Source organism: Melospiza georgiana, chromosome 20 (assembly GCF_028018845.1).
Source record: "Melospiza georgiana isolate bMelGeo1 chromosome 20, bMelGeo1.pri, whole genome shotgun sequence".
Lineage (NCBI taxonomy): Eukaryota > Metazoa > Chordata > Aves > Passeriformes > Passerellidae > Melospiza > Melospiza georgiana.
The window spans coordinates 10,280,919-10,306,020 of record NC_080449.1 but is presented as its reverse complement, the minus strand read 5'-3'; the positions used below and the strand labels follow the sequence as shown (position 1 = coordinate 10,306,020).

General features: G+C 50.9%; 3 protein-coding genes, 1 long non-coding RNA gene and 2 other non-coding genes across 8 annotated transcripts; 1 reads left to right on the top strand and 5 right to left on the bottom strand.

The window, feature by feature from the left end:
• Positions 1–287: 287 nt before the first annotated feature.
• LOC131091890 (uncharacterized) lies at positions 288–3,466 on the bottom strand. Its single transcript, XR_009115437.1, has 4 exons — positions 3,229–3,466; positions 2,590–2,697; positions 1,839–1,901; positions 288–458 (listed from the first exon to the last, which is right to left on the bottom strand). It is a non-coding gene; the product is annotated as an uncharacterized LOC131091890 (long non-coding RNA).
• Positions 1,667–1,800, bottom strand: LOC131092056 (small nucleolar RNA SNORA17). Its single transcript, XR_009115458.1, has one exon. It is a non-coding gene; the product is annotated as a small nucleolar RNA SNORA17 (small nucleolar RNA).
• LOC131092055 (small nucleolar RNA SNORA17) lies at positions 2,215–2,348 on the bottom strand. The gene has a single exon (XR_009115457.1). It is a non-coding gene; the product is annotated as a small nucleolar RNA SNORA17 (small nucleolar RNA).
• Positions 3,467–3,949: 483 nt separating the features above from the next.
• Positions 3,950–5,563, bottom strand: MRPS2 (mitochondrial ribosomal protein S2). Of its 2 annotated transcripts, none has more exons than XM_058038066.1 (4): positions 5,497–5,563; positions 5,334–5,417; positions 5,085–5,214; positions 3,950–4,812 (listed from the first exon to the last, which is right to left on the bottom strand). In XM_058038066.1, the coding sequence occupies exons 1-4, from the start codon at positions 5,522–5,524 to the stop codon at positions 4,269–4,271; spliced, it is 786 nt and encodes a 261-aa protein (XP_057894049.1). In that variant the 5' UTR covers positions 5,525–5,563; the 3' UTR covers positions 3,950–4,268. The 2 variants fall into 2 exon arrangements, with proteins under 2 accessions (XP_057894049.1, XP_057894050.1); XM_058038067.1 differs by having other exon boundaries at positions 5,334–5,414.
• Positions 5,564–5,708: 145 nt separating this feature from the next.
• Positions 5,709–6,878, top strand: PIERCE1 (piercer of microtubule wall 1). Its single transcript, XM_058038068.1, has 3 exons — positions 5,709–5,797; positions 6,181–6,259; positions 6,397–6,878. Exons 1-3 carry the CDS (start codon positions 5,733–5,735, stop codon positions 6,595–6,597), a joined length of 345 nt encoding a protein of 114 aa, XP_057894051.1. The 5' UTR covers positions 5,709–5,732; the 3' UTR covers positions 6,598–6,878.
• Positions 6,879–6,971: 93 nt separating this feature from the next.
• Positions 6,972–18,027, bottom strand: PPP1R26 (protein phosphatase 1 regulatory subunit 26). Of its 2 annotated transcripts, none has more exons than XM_058038065.1 (3): positions 17,941–18,027; positions 11,311–15,312; positions 6,972–7,551 (listed from the first exon to the last, which is right to left on the bottom strand). In XM_058038065.1, the coding sequence occupies exons 2-3, from the start codon at positions 15,249–15,251 to the stop codon at positions 7,548–7,550; spliced, it is 3,945 nt and encodes a 1,314-aa protein (XP_057894048.1). In that variant the 5' UTR covers positions 15,252–15,312; positions 17,941–18,027; the 3' UTR covers positions 6,972–7,547. The 2 variants fall into 2 exon arrangements, with proteins under 2 accessions (XP_057894048.1, XP_057894047.1); XM_058038064.1 differs by lacking the exon at positions 6,972–7,551 and adding an exon at positions 9,122–9,991.
• Positions 18,028–25,102: the final 7,075 nt, after the last annotated feature.

Genomic DNA, 25,102 nt, shown 5'->3' with positions numbered 1-25,102 from the left:
AAAGCACAAAGTGAGTGCAGTTTACAAACCACTCTGGGATACAGGAGAGAAATGAGTCAAGCCAAAGCTGTTTTACACTTAAAATTCCTCCAGATTCCCCACAGTAGATGGAAGAAAAGCCAGGACACTCCAAAACTGATAATCTGATCTCAGTGGATCCCCTTTGTGCTCAAGAGGATGGAGGTAAAACCTGAAATTGCTCAAAAACAATCCTAAATTCTCATATCCACAAAGTCCTACATCCTAGAATGGTTAAAAAATAGCATTACAAACACACAGCATAATCCTTTCAGTCTTGTAGGTGGCATCTTTATTTAGTTTTTTTTTTTTATTTAAATTCTTCTTAACCATGCAGAGAAAACACAGATGATCAAGTTTCAGGAATCTCCAAGCCATCAGACGTGGATGCTGCCAAGCAGTTCTCAGTTTGTCAGACATTCTGCAGCTCAAGGCATAATCTGCAAATAAAAAATAAGGCCCGGGATGTCAGGAAAGTTGAAAAACAGGCAAGAAAAGGGAGCAATAAAGTCAATACTAATGAGCTAAATTAACCCTTGCCATGCAGACTCTGCTGCCCTCACTGTCTTGGGTCCGTCCCAAGAGTTTTCACATCCCAGAGGAAATAAAGATGAAATGTAAAATGAAACATTTTAAGGTTGTTATCAGCGTTCACAAGGAAACTTTGAGACAGGGATTTCCTTCAGCCCAGAAGGACATGGCACAAAATTAGGAGAAGCTCTTTGGCAGGACATCAGAGGGTTTTGGAAAAGTATCTGGCTGGGGGAGTTGAGGAAAGGGATAATTTAAGAGCAGGATAGCTGGAGCCTGCTCTGGGTTATTCCATCACTCCCTAAAAATCCAAGGTGAGTTTGCCAACCTTGGTGCAGAGCCAAGCTATTAATAGTGCAGGGAAAAAAAAAATCTGAGCTTATTCCAGCTTTAAAGCCATGACATAAACCAGTCCTGGATGATGAAGGGCTGTGCTGAGAGATTTTAAATTCCTCTCTAAACCACTTTCATGTAAAACATTCACGTTTTCCACAGCTCAGAGCCAGTTTTTCCTTCAGCAAAGCAATCTCCATGGCCCAGGAGTGCTGCTTGGGGAAGGGCAGTTCCAGTGAATGCCATCAGGAAAATGTTCATGGTTCTGCTGTGCCTCACAGGGAGCTCTAAAGAGACACTCATTAGCACTCATGCCCACGCAGGACCCCTGGAGTGAGCAAAGCCTGATGAAAAACCCCAAACACGGATTGCAGGTTAACAGAAGTCAAGAAATTTAAATAAAAGAGCCACATCCTCAAGCAGAACCACATCCCCACAACCTCATTAACATTCTTCTCCAAAGCCAGTGACTTCTGCCAATTGAAGGGTTCACTTGGCACCACGGAGGCCCCTCTGCCCCTCTAATGAGGTTTCCCATTCAGCAGTGCCAGAGCCACTCAGTGCAAAGCTCAGGGTCACAATCTCTGCGTGCCCAGAGCTGCTCTTGGTGTCCCTCGAGAAGGGACAGTGACACACAGCACCACTTGGATACAGGGACACCTGTGCACAGGGCTTGGAGCAAGCTGGCACAGCCAAAGGTGTCCCTGAGGAAGGGAAGGACGGAAGGACAGTGTCCATCCTCCACCATTCCCCATTAAAGGCAAGAGAGCAGGAAAAGAACTGAAATGTCAGGTTGTTGAGCAATCCTGAGAGCTCACAGGGCTCAGAGCACCAGGGAAGACCTCGCCTGTTGCTGTCTGCCACCGAATGACACAGACGTGGCACTGCAGCCATGCCTGCAACACGAGATGGGGCAGGGCTGGCACCCCCTGGCACCTCCCAGCACTGCAGCTCACCTGGGCAGGGCTGGCACCTCCCAGCAGTGCAGCTCACCTGGGCTGGGCTCCTCTGGTCTGCCTCTGGAAAGGAGAGAAATGCATGGACAGCCTTTAGACACAGCCCAAAGCCTGCTTACACAGGTACTGTTTCACTGGCAGCAAAAATGTAAAAGGTATCAATAACAGCACAGGAGTATTTTTATTTTCTGATATGATAAATTCCTAGTGTTACCACGTGGTTTTACAGATCACTCCCACTCATTCTTCTGTAACACACGTGGCACCCACAGGATCAGAAACTCTCACTCTGCACAGAACAAACCTCCCCTTACCCAGACCCCACATTCCAGTCAGTTCAGAGCTGGTGTCCCTGTCTCCTATGAGGCTGATTAGGGATGTCAGGCTATCAATCACTCTGATTGCTCACGGGGTGCAGAACAAACGAGCGTAGAACATAGCCTGGGTCTCTCTTGCCACTCTTTGACACAAAGATGCCACAGCAGCCATCTCTGCAACGCCAGTGGCAGCCTGGGGGGAGCAAATAACCCAAAACCACTGGAAAAATGTAATTATGGGTGGGTGTCCATCACTAGAAGTGTTCAAGGCCCCTCTGGATGCAGCTCTGAGCAGCCTGGGAGTGGAAGGAGTCCCTTCCAATCCAAACCATTCCTAGATTCTGTTGTATTTAGAAGATTTTATCACTATTTAAAAGCAGTGCTAGCAAGGTATTTGCTGCATGTGCAGATGCCACGTGTAACACACCACTCACAGTCAGCAAGGTGGCTGAAGCTTGCTTGGGCAGCCCCCTCCTGAAGGATCACCCTGCATTTCTGAACTCATACCATCCTGGTCACTTCATTTTTTGTCCACTGCCAGGCTGAAGAAAGAAAAGAAAAACAAAGGAAAAATGTTGTTAATAATTGCATAACAGCTTTTTTTTGGTGAAGCACACCATTTATCTGAAAACCAGAGAATTACAACAGTTAAAAGAATGATACCCACTGAAGATTCACGTTAGCTACTGAAATCATTGAAAACCTGAAATCCCTGAATTTTCTCCTTTTTTTTCAGTGGAGTATATTAAAAAAATACACATCTGTGTATGCTTTACATTAGAGATATAAATATACACCTTGCAATATATTCGGTTCACAATATATGGACATATTATTAACACCATATTAATATATCGATAGATAGATCGATAGACAGATAGATAGATAGATAGATAGATAGATAGATAGATAGATAGATAGATAGATAGATAGATTTATTTTGCTTCCAGCGCGCTCCACAATTTGGGGGTTTGCAGCGCACGTGGCAGCTCCCGGAGCCCCCCGAGCCCCGGGGCCGCTCGGGGCCGGGCCGGGCCGCGGGGCTGAGGGGAAGGGGCCGTTCCCAGCCTTACCTCGCTCGGTTCCTCCCGCCGCAGCCGCTCAGCGCCGGCGGAGAGCGGCACCGGCCCCGAGGGAGCCTCGCCAGAACATGGCGGGGGAAGGCGCAGCTGTGGAGCCGCCTCCACCAGCACCGGTTTGGTGCGCATGAGGGACGCAGGGATTCTCGCTGGCCGCGCCGGGAGAGGCTGAGGCCGGTCCCAGTCCCGGTCCAGTCCCTCTGAGGCAGCGCCGCAGCACCGCTCCCGCCGCCCCGCGCACACCGAAAGGACGAGATACCGTGCACCTCCCCAATATATAGTGCGGGGAACGGCCGCGCTTGCGCACTCGCTCTTCCGCCCGAGAGCGCCCCCTGGCGGGGGGGAGGACTCAGAGCAGGGAGAGGGCGGGGCTGGGACCGCGTCCGGGGACACGGGAGGGGACCGGGGATGGGACACGGATCCCTGCCCAGGACTGCTCCAGGGCCTCCCACGGAGACACGAGGCTACTAAAAGCTGGATATCCCTCTTCTCAGCTGCTCCTGGAGTCCCCCACCTCCCGTGGTGGCAAAGGTTGGGCTCCCAGCCTGTCCCAAGACAAATTTGGAACCCTCCAACCCCCACTGGGGATCCTCTCATCCTGCATCAGCCACCCTGAAATATTCCCAGCTTGGGTGCATCCTATCCATCCCATTGCCTTGACTGCCCTGGCCAGGCTCCCCATCCCATTCCACTAGGGAAAAACCAAAAAAAAAGATCACAAGGATAAATCCCTTTATTTACTAAGAACAGACATAAGATACAAGTGGTTTCAGGTGAGATCATGAGCTCAGGAAAGCCACAGGACAGTGGCACTCCCTGCAGCAGTGACAAACTCAAGGAACAGGAGTCTGGCTCCATTTTCCCTTGCATTGCTCTGGACAATTTTTTGGATGTGGAAACCCTCCATGGCTGTGGGATCACCGTGCACAGGGCTGGGGGTCCCCTCCCCACCAGCCAGCTGTGCCGACAGCAGTGCTGGATGCAGAGCCAGCCCCGTGGAGCGGAGCAGAGGCACCGAGCCCATCCCTGGGGCTCTACTTGCCCTGGGCTTTTCTCTGCAGCTCCTCCACGGCCTCGCTCTGCCGCCTCTTGTCCTTGGCACGGATGATGGTCATCCTGAAGAGCCTGCAGTAGAGCTCCACGGCCGCGGGGCTGTCGTCATTGCCGGGGATGGGGTAGGTGATCAAACACGGGTTGCAGTTCGTGTCCACCACGCCGACCGTGGGGATGTTCATCTTGGCCGCGTCGCGGATGGCCACGTGTGGCTCGAAGACGTTGTTGAGGGTGCTGAGGAAGATGAGGAGGTCGGGCAGGCGCACGCCGGGGCCGAACTGGATGTGGGCGTTGGTGAGGAGCCCGCCCTGCCAGTAGCGGGTGTGCGCGTACTCCCCGCACGCCCGCGCCGTGCTCTCGACCAGGTGGCAGAACTGGCGCCGGCGGCTGACGAAGAGGATGATGCCCCCTCGGTAGGCCACGTGGGCTGTGAAGTTGAGGGCCAGCTGCAGGTGCTGCATGGTCTGATCCAGGTCGATGATGTCCTGGTCCAGGCGGCAGCCGAAGATGTAGGGCTCCATGAACCTGCGGGGGCACAGGGGGACACGGGGATGGGGTGTGCAGGTATTGAGCGTTTCTGGATGTGGGGGAGGAACCATCCCATGCTCCTGCTCCTGGCTGACGGCACAGAGAGCCCTGTGTCTGTCCCAGTGCCACATCCTCGCAGTGCCCACACTGGGGGATCCCTGTACCCTGCCCTGTGTGGGCAGCTCCAGGCTCAGACCAATCCAGCAGATATGGTCTGGGGAAGCATTCCTGCTGTCAACAAGCACTGCATCACGAAAAGCATCACTCACCTGTGCCGACATCCCTTTTTGTGGCCCAGGTGCACCCGGGCATCAAAGAGATCTTTCAGGGTGAAGAGCTCCTTCACGCTGAAGAAGTCGGGGTGGTTGAGAGGCTCTGTCAGCAGCTTGTCATCGTCAGCTGAGAGAGGGGAAACAAATACTCACTGCGTTTGGGGGGACGGGCCGGCACTGCAGAGAGGATGCACCGTGCCCGGTTCGTATCAGCGCACGGGGCTGGGGTGCCAGGGCAGCACTCACCGCGGGGCCGGCTGCCTGCCGGGGCCGGCACCGAGACCGAGACCGGGGCCGGGGCCGGGACGGTGCTGTAGAGCCGCGGTGCTGCTGCGGGACAGAAACACGCGGGTCACACGGGGGTGGCCGGGGCGCTCCGGGCCGGGCCGGGCCGGGCCCCGCCGCTCACCTGCCCGCAGGAGCCGCGGCAGCGCCATGCTCCGAGCCCGCCGCAGGGCACGGGGACGGAGGAGGAGGAGGAGCGGGGAAGGTCAGCGGCGCTTTCCGCTTCCTGCGGGGCGGGGCGGGGCGGGGCGGGCGCGCCCCGGGGCGGTTGCGGTCGCTCCCCGCCCTCCTCCTTTGGTCGCCGGGTAACGCTCCATCCCCGCGGCCCGGCTCGGCTCGGCCCGGCCCGGCGGCTCCGCCATGGCCGAGCCCAGCCCGGGCGTGCCCCGGCGCTTCGAGGAGCTCACCTTCTACCGCGGCTACGGGTGAGCGCCGGCCCGGAGCTCTCCTTCTACCCCGGCCACGGGCCCCGCTCCCCACAATAGCTGTGCTCTGCCCCGCAGGCCCCGCCGGTCCGGGCGGGCCCCGCTCCCCACAATAGCTGTGCTCTGCCCCTCAGGCAGCCGCCGGTCCGGGCGGGCCCCGCTCCCCACAATAGCTGTGCTCTGCCCCTCAGGCAGCCGCCGGCCCGGGCGGGCCCCGCTCCCCACAATAGCTGTGCTCTGCCCCTCAGGCAGCCGCCGGCCCGGGCGGGCCCCGCTCCCCACAATAGCTGTGCTCTGCCCCTCAGGCCCCGCCGGTCCGGGCGGGCCCCGCTCCCCACAAGAGCTGTGCTCTGTCCCCGCAATATCTCTGCTCTCCCCCGCAGGCAGCCGCCGGCTCACCCCCGTTACCGGACCGCCAACCAGAGCTACGGCAGCAGGGCCCCCACGGTGCACGAGCTGCCGGTAGGAGCACCCCGATGGACGCAGACACGGCCCAAGGCCGCGTCCAGCCCTGCACACAGCCGGCCTTTGCAGGTGCTGTCCATGTTTAAACCATCCCTACCTCCCCTCTTACCCCGTACCCTTTGTCGCCCCCACAGAACTCCTTCCACATCCTCCCGCACACGTTTTCGGATCACCTGGGCAGGTTTGGCATGTGCAGGAACGAGAGCCTGAACACGTCCCTGGAGAAGAGCCACTGCACCGGCCCCGACACCTTCATCACGGCCTACGAGCACATGGACTTCCACCCCAGCTACAACCCCAACGGGCCCTCGCACTGCCGCGACCAGCCGCCGTAGGCAGCGTTTGTCGGCCTCAAAAACGCCCGCAGCCGGCCTTGATCCTAAACGGACCCACTAGATTGCAGGGGGAATGTTATTAGCAGTATTTAGTGAAGGTTTAATGCGCTTAAGTGTCAGTTAGGTAGCTCATGTGAAGCGTTTTACCTGATTTATCAGCAGCATATAAGTGCTAGGACAACATAAATTCTGGTTTTATCCCCTTATCCCCTTCTCTGTCACTAGTGATCCTTTACACTCTTGCCTTATTTACTACCTAGCATTAAAAATTAAGATCTAAACTGCTTCTCTACTCTTTATTGCATAATCAATCTCTAAGTTTTCCAGAGTTATTCATGAACGCTTTGGATTTCTTGTAGAAAGTTCATGTTTCTTCTGTGTCCAAACTACAAAGTTTTAAGAAATTATTCAAATAATGACAAGTAATCAAAAAGAAGATTTTTTAAAAAGTTTTATTGGAACAATTGTAGGTACAGGCAAAGAGACTGCATCAGTTGGACAGTGAGTGCACTGAAAGAGCACCTGAACATTTTTGGCTTAAAAATGAGTTTTTAAGAGAAACTACTCTGCCTGTTTATGGATGAGAAACAGTCCCATCTTACAGGTGTAACAAAACATTAAAAATGAGCATAATATTATTCAAACTGTTTGCCAAAAATATAAATAATGAGTGGAACATTATGTCCAAACTACTGCAATTGATACTCTTCACATGTCAGAACCATTCCCTGTTAGTGACATGTGGTAAGAGCTGGGTAGATCCTCCAGCTGCAAACACACCAAAAATAATAAATTGGAACAGGTAAATAAACTGAGCAGAAATGGGCCTGAAAAGTTAACATTTCAAAGATTTAACATCTGAAAATAAATAAGCAACCCTCTTCAATTTGCTGTGATCCTCATATCAGACTCTAGACAATACCTGGAGCTTCTTTAGAACTTCCCTTTCTTCACCTGAAATGAGAAAATAACAAAGTGCTGCATCAATAGAAATAGTTGTGACAATGTTACATGTATTTTTATCCACTGATTTTTCTGCAGGTGGCATAATTTAGAGATAAGGCTGCCTCATAAAAATATTAACAGAGTGGATTCTGTCACATATTTTCCCACTCCATCTGAAAACACCCACCTCTTCTTTCTTGCCTCAATTTTAGTTTAATTTTATTCTTGAAACCAGATCCTTTGAAGAGTGGCGTGCAGTGTATCTAAGTGTTCAGAGGTTAGACCAAATGCACTTTTAAAAAAAGAAATACCTGTACAAATTCAAAATACCCTCCAAAAAATGACTCATTTTACCACACAGGATCTACCTCAGACAATCTCTTTCTACTCTGTCTTTTGAAAGGAAGATTTTCACATTTGCAGATGAAATTAAGTGAGGCTGAACTATCACCAGCTGAAGGGATGAAAAATTGAAAAGCTACATTAATAAAAGAAATGGGGGCAGGGATGTTCCTGCCTTGTATAAAGAGCAGCTACATGTCAAAACACGTGTTCCTAAAACAGCAGCAAAGAACTGGCAATAAAAAAATTAAGGGAGTCCTTGCTGTCCCTTGAGGATCCTTGAAGATTGTTCCCAAAGCACCCAAAACCAGTCACTGGGGTAAAAAATGAAGCAATAAACCTCTGTTCAGATTTACCTGCCAGCTGTGGTACTGCAGCCAGGATCTGTAACTCACCAGAGCCATAATCAAAAACACCAAGTGGTTTAAGCATTAATATCTAAATTAACAAGTTTTGGGCTCTGACTGGAAAGAAAAATGACCATTGTGCATTTTTTAAAAATATGAGCCAGCATTCATTAAAAAAAAGGTAACTTAATAAGCTTTAGAAGAGCTGGGTTTATGGCTCCCTGTATCTACTGCAGTAATTATAATTAATTGGTGTCTCAGGAGGGTGGGAGAAATGGGAAAAGGAGTTTCTGGACACTCCCCAGAGCTGGCACTGGAGTAGCAGGGCTGTGCAGGCTGTGCCCACTCTGTGCCCTCCCTGGGGCTCTCATGGGCACCATGAACAGGAAATAAAATTGCTTTTGGAACTGCTGGTATGAAGATTCAGCCTTGAGAGACTCGTGCTGCAGCCTTGGTACCACGTGTGGGATTTATTGCCACTCAAGAGAATCTTTTTTATTGCTCAGCCTTTAGTGATGTGTAAGAGGGATTTCCTATTGCTGCAAACCACCAGACTTCTCTTTTCTGAACAAGTGATGAGAACTGGGCCAGGATGAGGACGCTGCCACTGGAGCCTGGCTGTTTTATTCCAGATATGCTCCTTGACACACATTTAATTACACAAGCAAAGATTCCACTTCTTGATCAAACACCAGGAAAAAAATCTCTTGGGCTACCACAAGCACCATTCTCACCTCCCAAAAGCCAACCCTTTGTATTTTATAAATTCTCCTCCTTCAGTTTTGTCACAAAGAATTCATGATATCCTCAGTGAGGAGGGAAGAAGAGGGAACATAGAAATTATTACTCACTCAAGATGATGACACAAACCATAGGAACACTCCAGATGCACGGTCCATGGGCAGAACCCCATTTATTAAACATTAGAAACTCAGCAATGTACACCAGTTCCTATATACAAATCAAGTTCATCAATTAAAATAAAAAAGTGCTGTTTGAAATCAGGTTTTATTTAAAGCACAAGGTAACTGGAATTGCATTTTAACTGGGAGTGGATCAGGTCACGAGTGGTACTGAGGACACAGACACAGCAACAGGGGCACGAGACACCTTTGAAGTCTTAATGTGGATTTACTGAAAACTTTTGAGAAGAAACATTCAGCTTTTTATACAAACAGTACAGAGTGCTTCCAACATCTCTAGGAAAATTAAGTATACAGTTTAATCCTTTTAAAGCAAGGTACTTGGAAAACTTCTAGTTTAAAATACCAGCCTATTGACCTATTCCAAACAAAAGGCTCAAATCCTGCAACGGAATCAAGGCAGAGCAAAAGATAAACCTGTGGAGAGGGAGTGCAGGCACTGAGCTAAGGAAAAAACACTTTTCCAAGGTATCCTACCACAAAATGGAGATGAATTAACACACTGACCTTTAAACAACCCGGCCAACCAACCCCAGGGCTACAGAAAGGTGGCTGGACAGTCAGAAATGCCAAGTGAGCACTAGGAACATGTTTCAAACGCAGCTGCACGACAGCATGAACACACCAAGATGTTTATTTCTCTACATGCCACAGTCACTACTCTATGCTACACCGTATTTTGCCCACATTCTGCATCACACCAGGGACACCACGGGGCTCTGGATCCAGTCCTGGCTGCTTTTGCTCCGTTTTGCAAGTTTAAGGCCAGCCTGGAGGAAGACTCCTCAAGTGACTGAGAAACAAAGTGATGCCAAGTGGTGGTTTGGCTGAGAAGTTCTGCAGAAGAGCAGACAAAGAGAATATCAGATCAATTCACAGGGACAAGATGTGAGAACAAACTCTTCCAAGGACTTCACAACACAAAAATGAAAATGAAAGAGCCAACAGCTCCAATTTACACCTTTTGAATTTGCAGCGAAACCAGTGTGGGGGCACTTTTTTGTGTGTGTGATGTGAATGTGCTACTTCAATCCCGTTGAAAGTCAGTACAAATAAAAAGATAGTAGTGAAAAATTGCTTTATTCTGGCTGCTGGAAACGGAGGCAGAGAAAGAGCCTGAAGAAAGAACAGTGCTGAAAATATCCGTGGCTGAAAAAATCCGTTTGTGTTGTGACTTCCTACAGCAAACCCAGCTTTGCTTTATTGCACCAAAATTGTCAGTGAAAAGTTCACAGAAATGTAACATTTTAAAAACCACTTCTGAAAAAGGAAAGTTAAGGGCACTCAGTTCCAGAAAGTTCATTCAGGAAACCAAAAGCCATCTCTGGGTAACTGCAGGGCATCAAAAGGAGAGAGTAGAGAATAACAGGAATTGTTTGAGCCCTGCAGGCCCAACAGTACAGAAATCCAGGGAAATCATGTTGTCTGAACAGACACACTCCTTCACTTGTCTTGGACTGCAATTGTGCTTGGAATCATTGCTAGCAGGAGGTTCTGGGTGTGTAAAAGGCGTTGGAGCAGCTGCTGAGATCTCTTTGCACAGGAGGTGCAGACAGAGCCATCCACTTGATTTACCTGAATTTGCATTTGTGTCTTCCAGGCTGGATCTCCACACCCCCAGTTCTGCTCAGGGACCTCATCCCACAGTCCTCAGGGTGGGAAAACTGAGCTCCAGCAAACCCCACCCCACAGGATTGTCCCGAGGCAGCTGGCATGTGGCCAGTGTCACATCTGCATTGCTATCCAAGGCTGTGCTTCCCTAGGATCTCTGAACGGGCTCCCAAATAAATTCTGTGCGCAAACAGGTTTCCCTTTGAGAGACAATTAGAGGCCTCATAATTTAAAGTGTGATTAGCCAATATCTTATCTACAGTAACTACAGCATCCTGTAGGAATGCAAGCCCTAAAAATCATTATAAAAAATATTTCCTTAGAGCACTTTAAATAATTTACAAAATTCTACAAAAGCTATGAATGCCTATCCGTGATATCCCTGTTAAATAGAATTATTTTCACATTAGTGTGTTTATGATATACAGGTATCAGCATCTCCCACTGCCTCTCCTTTCCTCTCTCAAGCTTTATCAAGGTAATTACAATCACAGTTATTTTATAAAAAGACTGCTAGTGTAAAAAAAAAAAAAAAAAGTACTTACATATTTGAAACCTTTTTTCCCAAGAGGGAACCTGGGCAATCCCCTGCAGGTAGGTCAGTAAATTTTGCACAGGTTTTGGTTAAAAATTCCTGTCCTTGGTGTACTTCACTAGCAGCTTCCCTGTTCTGCAGGACAGGTATTTTTCCTTCCATTTTGGAGCTGGATACCTGAATTTCTCCCTGCCTGTCAGCTTTTTCTTCCTTAATGCACATCTGCACACTGTTATCTGCACGTGCTCCTCCACTATCATGCACTGCTGCTGCTGTCACATGGAATTCATGCCTTGGGCAAGCTAAACTCGGATCTGGCCTCTTGTCCAGCTGGTTATTCCCTCCCTTACTGTCCACCCGAGCACTGTGCTGAGCTGGCTCTCTGCTGGCTTTATCTGCTTTTCCCACACTGCACTCAGGGTGTGGGGGATCTGCAGTGGGGTCAGCCCAGCTGCCTTGGTGGATATCTCCTTCCTTGATCCACATCTGGGTGTTCTCAGCTCTGGAGGCTCCTCTGCCAACCTTATCAGCTTTTCCTGCGGCCACACTCCATTCCTGTGAGGGCAGGCTGCACTGGGACTGATCCCCTGGAGCATCAGCCTTCCTGCAACCCTCAGCTGCCTCCTGGACACACCCAGCTCCTGCACAGCTTTCTGCTACATGGGGACTCGCCCCTCCCACAATGAGTTTCTGAGAAGAACTGGGTTCTTTTATTGCTGGTGTAATTTCCCCTTTTGGCAAGGGGTTAAGTACATCTGTGTCCTGGGAAGCTGTTTCCATTCCCAAGGCACTGCTCTGGCTGAGCAAACACTCTGCTTTCTGCTTTTTGTTCAAAAGCATCGATTTCTTCCTGTCCCGGGCATATTTCAGACCTGCAATAAATTTACTTGAGATTTTTAGTTGGAAGGTATTCTTCCTCTTAGATCTGGGCTTTGCATTCATGACTTTTCTCACTTTACACCCTTCATTTCTGCTGGGTTTTGGGGGCTCTGTGTTATGGACATTCCTTTTACCTGTTGCACTCCCAGGTAACTCCTCAGCAGCACCACCTCTGACCCCCCCCAGTCCTTGCTTAGCTTTTGACTGACCAGTAGTAGGAACATTCTCTGCAGAGGAAGCACATTTTCCACTGCCAGCTAACATTGCACTTTTCCCTTCTGTTCTCTGAGAGTTCTTCACCTCCTCAGTTTGCTGAGCTGCCTCAGTCTTTCTACTCTGACCCAGCACCAGGTCAATCTCGTTTTCCACCGGCTGCTGCTTTGCTTTTCCTTTATTACCAGTTTGTTTGGTCGCTCTAAGTAGGTCCAGACTTGCATCACCTTTTTGCATCTCTGAATTGCTTGCAGAGTCTTTAGCCTTTTCTGCCAAAAACCTCCTGATTTCCTGCTCAATGCTGTCATCACTGTCCACTGAGCTGCTGTCACTGGCATCTGACACAGCTGGGAAAGCACATTTCCTATTTTTAGCCCCCCGCTGGTTTGAAACTGGTTTAGGTTTATTGCCTTTTTTAAGCTGTAAGTTAGATTCCAAGTTTTTCATGGTTTCTGGCTTGTCATTGGGAAGTTTGATGTTGTCTGGAGGGTTCCTGACTGCATTCTCCCTCACAGCTTTCCTAGGTTTTGAGAGGCAGCTTTTTAGCAGTGAGGGATTTTTACATTTCCACTCGTTTTGTTGGAGGCCACTGAACTCATCCAGCAGCTGAGTTTCTGTCTCACTGAATCTGACTTTCTTCTTGCACTGAGCTTTCTGGTCCTTGGATTTCTTCTTTAACTTCCTTTTAGACTGTAACAGGTCCTTGATGGCACTATCCAGGTCCTCATCACTGTCCAGAGAGCTGCTCTCATCACCCGACCCCTCCCTCTCTGGGGTCTGGATGGGGTTTTTGACAGGTTTTTTTGTGCTACTCTGAACCTGCAGAAAAGGGTTTACAGAGTCCAAGGGCACACATCTGCTGCCATCAGAGCCAGACAGTTTGGGAGACATCAGCTGCTGCTGCCTCGGGTCTTTATTGCTCTGAGCATCCCGGAGTTCCGTGGGGCTCCTCGGGGCTGGCTCCTCCTGGAGCACTGGGAATTTGGAATGGTGACCTGGCTGCACAAGTCCTGTCTCCAGCTGCTCAGGTACTTTTGACCCCCCTTGTTTTGCTGTTCTGCCTTCCCTTTTAAGTCTCCTTTTCCGACTCAGGGATAATTTCAGTGTTTTGGGCAGAGCAGGCTCAAGGCTCCCGGTGAGGCTGTTTGGATCAGAAGGCAAAGGCATCTGCATGGAGCGTGACAGGCTGGGAGGTTTTGTTCCAAGGTTCTCTGACTGTGCTTTCAGAGCCAAAAAAGCCCTGATTTCTTGCTCTATGCTGTCATCACTGTCCACAAGGCTGCTGTCACTTTCACAACGGGAGGAGGAGAGAAGCTGGGGAGAAAAGAAGGAGTCTGCAGTGAGGGATTTGTTGTCACTTCCCATTTGGGATGGCATGATTGTTTTGGAAATATCCAGGATAGCTTCAGCACACATGAGTTCTGCAGATGTGTCTGCTCTGCAAGAGGCCTGCAATGTGAGCTCGCAAGCAGTAATCTTGTTTTCTGGAAGTGCAAAATGTCTGGCTTTTTTCAGTGGTTTAAACAGCTTATTAAAGTCATTGCTGGTGCTTTCTAATCCTGTTGACTTGGAATTAACTTCTTTTCTCTTGTTGCTTGTAGGGTTTTTATGGATTTCTGGTGAGGCACTTTTTGTGGAGCTAATTGTCAGGCTGGCAGAAATGTCTGCCATGCCCTTTGGATCAAATGGTTCCCTCTGCAAAGGGACACAGTTTGCTGCATGACCTGCCTCTTTCCTGATTTTCTCCAGCTGGTAAAGCTGGATGGCTTCTTCAATGCCATCATCACTGCTCGAGTCAGATGTGTGCATGCTCTCCTGGATGAGTGCTTCCCTTGGCTCCCAGTAATGAGCTGCACTTCCCTCATCCTCCTCCACGAGCCAGGGCTGGCTGGCAGTGCCCGTTTCTAGATAAGCTTGGTTCACCTGGCTGAAATCACTGGGCTCTGCTTGGATTTTGGACTGCAAACACTTGGACTGGGCACTGGATTTCTGCAGCTTGGGATGGTGTCTCAGGAGAAGTGCATTACAACCTTGCTTTATAGCACCACAGTTTGTTCTGTTTGTTGCTTCTTTGTTGCATTTCAGGACAGATCTCACACGGGAATCTTTTTTATCCTCCTCGGTAACACATTTACTAATTTCTTGCTGCTTCTTCTCATTCAAGAACTGCACTATTTCAGCTTGTATGCTCTGTTCAAAGGAGTCATCGCTGCTGATGCTCTGAGGGGAAGCAGGCTGGATTCTTTTCCCAATTCCCAGGTGGTCAGACAGGTACTCTTCAGAGAGCATCTCGGCATTAAATTTCACAGGGAGGAGGTTACTAGCCACTTTGTTCTGGGAGAACTCCCTCTTAAACCTTTTGTCTCTGCCCACATTCCCAGAACGCTCTGCATTCCTTGGCAACGACTGGGCACTTTTGCTTTTTGTTTTCAAGTACTCCTGGATGGCTTCCTCTATCCCTCGGTCCACAGAATCGTCGCTGTCAGAATCGAGCAGCAGAGTCTCAAACTCTACATTCCCTTCCACTTCGCTGCCATCAGAACCCTCGGGGCGCCCACACTGGGTGTACTGAGGATGCTTCTGCAGCAGCGTGGTGCTGGATGTGACTCTGGCACTGCTGCCTTTTTCTCCCTTCTGTTTCTTCTGCACAACACAGCCACACTCATTGTTCATACCCAGGGCAGGCTCTTGGCTTTGCAGGTTGTTTATGATCATCTGAACTTTGGCGCTCACGGAGGTTCTGGTGACGTTGCTGTCGGACTCAGGGAAGCACACGGGGTATCTACAATTCCTTGCTGGCCCAAAGGACTCCCATTTTGTCTGAAGAGCTACCAGAGGAGGAGCATCCATAAGGAACATTCTAGCAGACCACAGCAAAGTCCACCGTGGAACAGATTTTCAGACCGGTCTCTCCTCCATCCTAAAACAAATTTAAAAAGGAAATTATTTATTAAGCCTGTGCCTTCCAGAAATTCCATGTAATAATCCTGGTAACATAAACTGTAAATTATTAACACTCAGAACTACTGTGCCAGATAATCACAGGAATTACTCCTCAACATCACTTGAACAGGTAAATCAGTCACTACTGCCACTGGGGATAAGGCAGAGCTCATCATTTGTGGTTTGAAGTATTTTCTGGCAAAATCATAACCCAGTTCAGGTAATTCACTTCTGAAACTCTTCCTGTGCTTCCAAATAATGTGCTCCCAAATAATGATACACCACCAAGACCCACTGTGATGGTATTCAGTGCACTGGTGTGTGCAATCCCCTTTGCACTGAATACTTCTGCAGAAAACTTTGTGGCAGGAGAGGAAAACCAATTTTGAGGAATTCTTTCATAGTGGGAGTGGAGAACTCAGCAAAATACTCTGCTCGTTGTTTCCTTTGGCATAACTGCCCTTTTTCAGGATCATGCAGCTCAGCTTTCCAGTTTTCATAGGAAAGCAGCACTGGCTGTGTCCACATGGTGCAGGATGGGTGGATGTGGAGAAACCTGGACCATCATCCAGGATGGTGGGACACAAACCAACTCCTCCTCAGAGAGCAGAGGATCACACAATATTCCAAAACAGCTTTTACTGGATCTGACTTGGCATTAAACACACACAGCTGGGGGACTTGGGGCAGCTGAGAGAGAAGGAAAGGGAACTTATTTCTTCCTGAAACACACTCTACAGCAATAACCCCGAGACATCAGTCATCCGGCCTCACTGCAGGATAAAAGCTCTTGGCAAACACAGATCTTGGGGAGTGCACAAAAGCAGGATGAAGATTAGGAGCTATTCTTTGTGTTCCAGTCGAAACTGCAGACAGAACGAGCTTCGGTTTGTGGAAGAATGGAAAAAGCCACAAAATTCCAGTTAACACCCCACAGAGTTCACCACCTCCACATGGTCCCATGAGGGTTGAAGGCTTCACCTGCAGCATCATTTGGTAGGATTGAGGGTGACAGTAATTCCCAAAAACTACTGCAGTTGGATGGCTCCACACAAACGCAGTGAGTCCCAACTGCAGTGGCACTGGACTCTGCCAACGTACAGGGACACAATTTTCCCTCTGAAACCTCCCTGACCTTGCACTTGTCAATTATTCTCTAGTTCTGGTTTCAAATTAATCAGTGGCATTAAATATTTTAAAGGATTAATGACTCTAAACTCTTTAAAACTTGTATTTATTTACTGAGGGTAAGGTAACAGACAACCAAGGAAGACAATTCTTCATCTTTGCTTGGGCAAATATAAATTAAAAACATTTTTCCTTGCAATAAGCAGCTAAGGATCAAAAAGACAGAAATTAGGATACCTCATTACCTTGAAGCAACATAATTAACACACTTTAGCTCCCAGCTTCATTAAAAAATAAAACACAACGTTTTTCCTATTAACCTATTTCCACAGTTTTCAGGGAAGGGGCAGGTGCCTTCACTACCCCACACTTGAACTGGGGGTCCTGCATGAATTACACAAGATTGGGGTGAATTTTTGTGTCCCAGCACCCACCCAGGGCACCCAAGGAGACCGTGAGGGGACACCTGGGTGCTGCCTGAGGGGGGACATGAGGGGACACACACCCAGGGGATATTCACAGAGGGTGTGAGGGGACACACACTGAGGGTGTGAGGGGACATGAAGGGACACACACTGAGGGTGTGAGGGGACATGAGGGGACACACACTGAGGGTGTGAGGGGACATGAAGGGACACACACTGAGGGTGTGAGGGGATATGAGGGGACACCCATGCCGACAGGATTTGAGGGGACATGAGGGGACACGCACCCAGGAGATATTCACAGAGGGTGTGAGGGGACAAACACTGATGGTGTGAGGGGACATGAGGGGACACACACTGAGGGTGTGAGGGGACATGAGGGGACACACACTGAGGGTGTGAGGGGACATGAAGGGACACCCACCCAGACAGGATCTGAGGGGAAATGAGGGGACACACGCATAGAAGGAGGGGGGTACCCTGTGTAACTCTGAGAGAAAATGAAGGGACACCCACAGGGGCTGCATGGGGGGACACTAAGTCAGCGGGTGTGTGAGGGGACACCAACTCGGGGGGCACCCAGAGAGGCTCACTGAGGGGACATGGAGCGATATAAACCCGGGGGGCACCCATAGTGGCTCCGTGAGGGGACATGAAGCGACACCAGCCCGGGGGGCACCCACAGTGCCTCCACGAGAGGACGTGAAGCGACATTAACCCAGGGGGGCACCCATAGTGGCTCCATGAGGGGACATGAAGCGACACCAACCCGGGGGGCACCCACAGAGGCTCCATGAAGGGACACGGGGGTACCCCCAGCTCGGAGAGCACCCCGGACGGGCTCTGACGGGCCCCCCACCCTCGGGGGCCGCTCGCAGCCGCCGCCCGCGGGACCCCCGCGGGGCGCCGCGCCCACTGCCCGCGGCCGGCCGGGCCCTGCCCGCGCCGCCATGGCTCCCCCTTCCCGCCTTCCGCCGCCCCGGACCCGGGCCCGGGCCTCTCTCGGCCGCCGGCGCGGCGGGGCCCGGCCGCGCCCCCCGCCCGCCGCTCACCTGCCGAGAGGAGGCCGACAGGGGCGACGGGGGTCGGCGGCGGCCGGGCCGGGCTGTCGGCTCCGCCGGGCTCCGCTCCGCCGCTGCCCGCCGCGCTGGTGCAGGGGCGGGCGGCGCTTCCTTCCCTGCCCCCGGGGAGCGGGAGGCATGCGCCGCAGGGCTCCGGCGGGGAGGCGGGGAGGGACCGCACCGGGCCGGGGCACAAAGGCGGCGGCGGCCGCTGGCCCCGAGAGCCGGCGCGGAGCGGAGGGAGGGAGGCAGGGCGAAGGGAGCCCGGTAACGATCGTAACGGAAGGGCCGCCGGGGGAAGGGGCACCGCGGCTTCCTGCAGCAGCCCCGCGGCCAGGGCCGGGCTCCAGACCGCGGTCCCGGCGCGGACCGGCAAAACAGCGGCGGAAAGAACGAGATTGTGTTCGGGTCTCGTCTCAGAGCTATGCGCAGAGCAGGGGATGATCCATCCGCTGCCTTCGGGGTGCCAGAGTGGGGGAAACTCAAAATATGGGCAGGATGCAACACTTGGCTGTCCCAGGTGCAAAGTTTGGGGTGCAGAATGAGAAGTGAGGTGCAGAGAGCCAAGGCCTCTGAAGCGGTCGGTGCTGGGGCTCCTGGAGCGGTTGGGTTGTTGGAGGTTTCACACAGCGAAACAGCAAAGTTTTAGCGCTCGAATTCATCCCTGTTTTGTTGGCAAGCGGGTTTTTCCCGGGGATACAGTGCCAACCCTGTGCTATCACCCCTGTCCTTCCAGAGCAGTGAGATGCTTCCTTTCGGGACACCCGCTTCAACCTGCTCATTCCTAAAACACACAGAGTGAGTCACAGCTCTCAGTCTATAAATCTGCGCAAGCATTTCCATTCCTCATCTCTGGCAAACAAAACCCTGGTGCCTCAACCCAAAGTGATGCCTGTTTTCACTTTGTCAGTGTGTTTTGTTTCCCCGTGGGGCGGGAACACCTGTGATGCTGCAGTGGAAATCAGCATCTTTTGGCTGGGTGTCATCAAACGCTCAGGATGGGTGATGGAAAGTGGGGAACAGCGGCTAAGGAGGGTCCCAGGCTGGAAATGGGGTGGCTGAGAGTGGGGAACAACAGGTAAGGGGAGGGTCTCAAGCTGGAAATGGGGTGACTGAGAATGTTGCACTCTTTTTGTGCTCACTCTATAGCAAGATATGGTGAGGAACAGATTCCCACCACTTTTATCCCAGAGATTCCTGTTTTGGGGAGCACATGTATTTCTGTGCCCTTTCCTCAACTCCAGCTTCACATTTTAATTTTTTTCCTCACCCAAAGAAATCCTCTACTACCAAACCAGGTCTGACCCTGGGAATGTGGGGCAGGACCATGTTTCAAACCATCAGACACAGTTACAAACTCGTATTAATTTATCTCTTGCTCTTACAACAGATAAAACAGAGCCGATAAGACATTTGCCTGTGTGTTCTTGTCCCTGGGATATGTAACATGCTTTTATGTTCTGATCTGGCTCGCTTGAACGAGACTGCTGAAAACAGCACAGCCAGCATCTGTGTGCAGGAGGAAACAATGGACTTGCTTTTCCTTCACTGCAGAATTGCAGCCTGGAGGTGAGGAAACTTTGCTTCGCTCACCATATTCCTCCCTAATGCCGCGGCAGAGGGAAGAAAGGGCTCTTGTATTCATGTATCCTCCCGGGCCAAGTCAATTTACATGTGAATGCACTTTTAAAATAAAATTAAAGTCAAAGCTGCGGCCAGAAGCCTGATAAATGTTTTTGTGCACATGCAGTTGCTTGGGAGGGGGGAGGCTGCTGCTGCTGGAGAGCTCTGCTGTCCCCAGCCGAGGTGGCATTTGTGGCTCTGTGTGCCAATTTGACTTGAAAGAAGAGCAGAGGTGCCATTAGGGGTGATTTGCCTTCCTGATCCCTGATCTTGGCAGAAATGAGGGCAGTGGACGGATGACAAAGTCAGGAGCACTAATTGGACCCCTCGTTAGAATGGCTGGAATGGCGGGGGAACGTTCACATTTCCAAAATGAAACATCTGCCCTGACCTCCGGATGTGCTGCTCCTGTTTGCAGGGGTAGGTGCTCATTACAGGTGCCTCTGGATACCTCAGAGCCTGGAATCAGAGCTCAGGCAATGGCTTGTGTTATTTTTTTCCCCAGCAAGAGAAAGGACAAGATTAAAACCACATTAGCAGGAGTAAAAGGACTCACTGGGCAGATTTTGTTGTTGGGTAACCTGTGGCTTCAGGGCCAATTAATATTCCTACATGGAGCTATGTTAAAACACCAGCCACGTCTGCTGTGCTGCTGTTTTTTGGGAATATGGGTCACAAGTGATGCTGGCTGAGGGCACATCCATGTCTGGGACAGGAGGGAAATTGATAACTTCAGATTCCACAAAACCTTTCCCCTCTTGGGGACAGTTTTGCATTCCTCAAGCACCTCTTTGGGTTTTGGGGCAAAACTGATTTATAACAGCACAATCCTGCTGTGAACATTGAGTTTTTTTGGGGGAAAAGCAGCAGAGAAAGGAGGTGGATGGAACCCAATCTGATTTTCCCTCACCCTCAGTGTTTAAGGTCCATTTCTCACATGGCTGCACTGAACTTCAGGACACTCAGTGCTGGCCCTGCTCCAACATCTCCCTGCCCTGTTCAGCTCCTTCAGTCTGATCTCAGATGATTTATTAGATAGAGAACAACTGGATCATGTAGTAACATGGCAAATTGAAGACTTTAGTTGTTATTTAATAAATGCCAAGGAGACTCATGAGGCCTTGAAGTTATAATAGAAAGATCTAATTTAGGAAAGAAAAAAAAAAAAAAAGGGAAGAGAGATGCCTGTGAAAGCTGCCAGGCAGGAAGCAGTGCTGGGTATCGAACATTTCTATTTACCCTCTGAATGGAACAGAGATAGTCTGAGCTGCCTGTCAGCAGCGCTGGATGCTGCCCAGGGAAGCAGCACCTGAGGCAGGAGGAGGTTCAAGGGCAGTTTTTGGTGGAGCCCAGTGCTGGAAGCTGTGCTTTGTCTTGCCTTGGAACACATCGTTGCTGTAAATTACCTTTGGTTGACAGAATTTTTTAAGGAAAGAAATCAACCAACTCCATGAAGGAAATTAAAGTGTAATTATAGCACAGAGGCAGGTAACAGAGTGCATTTAACATTTTTGAGTCAAACCTGGTAGGCTTCCCTTTCATCACTGACCATTACACCAAGTGCAGCTGAAGGTCTCTGTGGGGCACAGCTCATTGCTCTGGGAGATGTCCCTTGGGAGACATGGAGAGATGTCCCTTTTCCTTGTTGATTCCGAGTGTATCTGGCACAAGAACACAAAGTGGAAAACGCAATTTAGTGCCAGGAGTTTTAACTGTAACCCTGACCTTTTCTTGCTACCATGTGGCAGAGACCTCTAAAATATCAAAGGAAATTACATCCCCTCTCTCGTATTCTGTACCTGGAACCTTTTAATGGGTTTTGTATGACTCACTCCTATCTAGGTTAAATGATAAATATTTCATGTTTACAATCCTGGACACGGGCCGTGTGGGCTTTTAAGAGTTTTCTTTACACAAATGCCTCCTTTCTGTCCATCTCCGCGGGCTTTGCTGTGGGCAATGCTGTCAGTATTCCCTCAAGGACGCTTCCAGCTGCCTCCTGTGCTTGTCACAGTTCTGCTTGTGCCCATTAGGTGTCAGACTCTTATCGGCTCTGTCTCCAGTTCCCGGGATTTCGAGGAGAACACGAGAATATGAGAAGCCAGAGCTGGTGTGGCTTTTCTGGGATGCTCTCTCGCCTGTGAGAGAGTATTTGCCCAAAAAGGGCAAACTAAATGCTGTGGTGCTCACTGGGACACCAAACGGGGACTCTGTGCTGGTTTTGTCCCAGGTTTTAGCAGCTGGGATCCCTCCAGAGCCACTGCTCATCGCTGGGCTGCAGAATGAGCATCCACAGGCAGCAGCTCCTGCCCCAAACCCACCGGGTTTTGCAGCACGTTTGTGTTTTAGGCCGCTTCTCACTGCATTCCCGAGGTCAGCTCTTCCTGTTGCAGCAGCTCCTCACGCTGCCCTGGTGTCTGTGGGGTCACTGAGGTGTTGTCAGAGCAGGACCAACCTCTGCCCCACCTTGCCCATCTTCCTTTTGGGATGAGCACTTGGAACTGGGTGCTGATGCTGGCACCAAGCCCTTGGATATTTCCTGCACCTCAGGGCTTGGGAGCACGCCTGAACACGTGGGGATTCATTCAGGGACAGAAAGCCAGGCTTTTTTTAAAACTTTTTAATGAACTCTGTGCAGTTTCCCACAGCACCACTTTGATTCCAGCCACGAGGCAGGATATAAACACGGGCATTTGGTGCCCTGAGCCAAGGTGGCTGGTGATGAAAAGGGGTCTGTGAGCCTTAAAATGGTTTATTTAAAGGGCAGGATCAAAGGCGTACCTTGGGATAGATACCTGCCCTGCTGCATGAAGAAAAGCCAGAGATGCTGCTCTCACTTTATATTTCAAAAGGAAACTGCTTTGACTTTGTGCTGCAGTTGCTGAGAGCTTTAATGGGGCAGGGGGAGGGAAAGAAAACACAACATGCTCCAGCTGCCCTCATTACTGCTTCTCTGACTGTCTGCTGAGGAATCCCAGCACAGCCATGGACTTGTCCACCAGCAATTACCAGGTCCTGCATTTACAGAGTGCTTTTCCTGACCTTCTGCTCGCCCAGGAGCATCCCTGCAGCCCCCTCTGAGGCAAAGGCTGCTGGATTCCTTCTGTGGAGCAACTCCTGATTCCCAGCAGGGCCACCCTGAGCACCGGCCCAGCCCCCATTAGCTCTAAACTGCCTTTTTTAAAGAGGCATCTTCAGCTTTTCAGATCACCTTCAAGGAGTGCTCTATTTTGAGCATCCCTGGACTCTCTTGGCTGCAAACAAGTGAAACCTCTCTGCGGTGAATTCACAACAGGGCAGCTGGCAGGGGTTCAGGCTCTCTGTCTGGAGTGCAGCACGATGGAAATGAGTTGTCCCCGAGGTGCCTGAGGAGCAGGCTGAGCCCAGGGAGCCACCACAGGGCGCTGCCTGCCCAGTCCCACCAGGGCCAGGGTGCACAGCCTCATCCAGAGGTGCCTCTGCAGTTGCCAAGTGCTCTTTGCGCAAGCGGCTTTGATCGAGGATTTGCAAACAGCTCCTGTTTGGTTCAGTGCTTAAAACACTTCCTTAAATAAGTTTTGGATCAAGCCAGAGATCACCGCTGTTTCGAATTTTCATCAGGCTGAAAAGCCACGCTGGGCTGGGACTCTGTGCAATGCTTTGGCTTGGGTTCTTCTCAGCAAAGCAGCACAGAGTGAATTGCCTGTGCACAGCCAAAGCCTCCTGCTGCTCCGCAGGGTGAGGGGAACTCCAGGAGCAGCTCCAGGCTGGTTGGAGCAGGCTGATAGTTATTTGAGGTATTTCTTTTCCCCCAGTCTTCATTCTGCTCTCCCAGTGCCCCAGCCCAGAGAGGTGCAGGCAGGAGCACCCCAGCTTCGTGCAAGGTGCAGCTGCTCGCACCCCACGTGTCCTCCTGCTGTTCCTGGGTCTTTTAGGGCCATGACATTTGGCCAGCAATGGGGACTTTGGGCTATGTGCAGTGTCAGATTCACCCTCCCATCCTGCAGAGCTGTCAGTGATGGAGAAATGTTGACTGGGCACTGCAAATGCCTTGAGTACAACAGATCCATAACAGCTTTGGGACAGAGCAGGGCATCAAATCCTGTCCTAGTAAGCATTAAGAAAAATGTGGTGTGCTTTCTCCTGGATGGGGCTTGTGCTCCTGGCATTGATGGTCCTTTTTAAGTGTTTCCTCATCCTCATCTTGAATGCCCTGGCAGCAGTCTGGGCTGCTTGGAGGATGATCCAAACCCTCTCTGATCCTTCCAGCACCCCTCAGGCCACTGAGATGCTGAGAGGACAGTGTGGGGCTAAAAATCTTCACTTAAAATGTGGCTCAACAACACACAAATCCATGTCACTGGCCAGGAAGAATGAGAGAGGAAAAAAATCCCATTCCCATCACCTGAGGTGCTTTTCATTTTGCCCACTCCTGGCTGCATCCCACACTGTGCAGGGTGAGGGCTGGCTCTGACCCTCGGCCAGGCTTCCCTGCTGGGCTGGGGCTCGGGAGAAGGGACGGGAATGTGCGGGGGCAGCACCTCGGGCTGTGAGTGCCTGCGTGGGACGGGAGAGCCGGAGCAGCTTGAGCCCTACGTGCTGGGAGGAAGGAACCGGCTGCGAGGAGCTGGTGGGAGGAGGAGGAGGAGAAAACCGTGTCAGCAAACGAGGCAGATTGAGAGCTGAGACGTGTTAGTGGTTGTGTTTGGGATGTGATCAACGCTCCCTTGTGACTTGCACAGCCGGCAGGGGCCTGAGCGGCGCGGATAGAAAATGTGGAATCAGTGGGAACGGAGCTCCCACATCCCCGTGTGCTGCAGGGGAGGGTGAGGCTCTCACACGCCTCGCAAATCCAGGCACGGGCTCATCCAGCTGCCACAGGGCAGGGGGTGGGAGAGGTGGTGGGTGGCACGGGGCACTCCCTGCTCCATCCGTGACTGGTGGGTATTGCCAGCATGGACTGCAAACTCCTTTCCTTTGGGTACCTGTGGGTATTGCCAGCATGGACTGCAGCCTCCTTTTCCTTTGGGTACCTGTGGGTATTGCCAGCATGGACTGCAGCCTCCTTTTCCTTTGGGTACCTGTGGGTATTGCCAGCATGGACTGCAGCCTCCTTTCCTTTGGGTACCTGTGGGTACGGCCCTGAGGGTTTGCTCCTCAAAATCTCTGGACACATCCCCAGCACAAGGGATCAGAAATCTGCCACTTGTTTGGATGCTGGGCAGGGGCTTGGCCTCAGCACCGTGGGGAAGGGGGAGCTGGAACACAGGATGGGAAAAGGGGGGGTTTTCCTCACCCCCTCGAATCTCTGTTGGGATAATTCATGAGTGTCACTGGCACATCTGTTCAGAGGGAGAGCAATAATACGGGTCCAGCTGAGCGATGAAATTGCTTTCAGGGCTGTTGATTCCCAGCTTGGGGGTGTGTGGTCAGCCTGACTGCAGGCTGGGGAGTTTTAATTTATTTTTCCCCCTCTCCTTTGCCCTGTTCCCTGCAGCCAGCAGAGATCAGTAGCATGTAAAGCAGGCAGAGGCAGGATCTGTGAATCCTC

Bases quoted from the DNA above. Each gene is read 5' to 3' on its own strand.
- MRPS2 (XM_058038066.1), bottom strand. From the start codon at position 5,524: ATGGCGCTGCCGCGGCTCCTGCGGGCAG. The intron at 5,215-5,333 runs GTGAGTGCTGCC...CCCCTCTCTCAG, and splicing joins GGCAGGCAGCCGGCCCCGCG to CTGACGATGACAAGCTGCTG. The intron at 4,813-5,084 runs GTGAGTGATGCT...GTGCCCCCGCAG, and splicing joins AAAAAGGGATGTCGGCACAG to GTTCATGGAGCCCTACATCT.
- PIERCE1 (XM_058038068.1), top strand. From the start codon at position 5,733: ATGGCCGAGCCCAGCCCGGGCGTGCCCCGGCGCTTCGAGGAGCTCACC. The intron at 5,798-6,180 runs GTGAGCGCCGGC...TCTCCCCCGCAG, and splicing joins ACCTTCTACCGCGGCTACGG to GCAGCCGCCGGCTCACCCCC. The intron at 6,260-6,396 runs GTAGGAGCACCC...TCGCCCCCACAG, and splicing joins CCACGGTGCACGAGCTGCCG to AACTCCTTCCACATCCTCCC.
- PPP1R26 (XM_058038064.1), bottom strand. From the start codon at position 15,251: ATGTTCCTTATGGATGCTCCTCCTCTGGTAGCTCTTCAGACAAAATGG. The intron at 9,992-11,310 runs GTAAGTACTTTT...GCTCTTCTGCAG, and splicing joins GGAAAAAAGGTTTCAAATAT to AACTTCTCAGCCAAACCACC.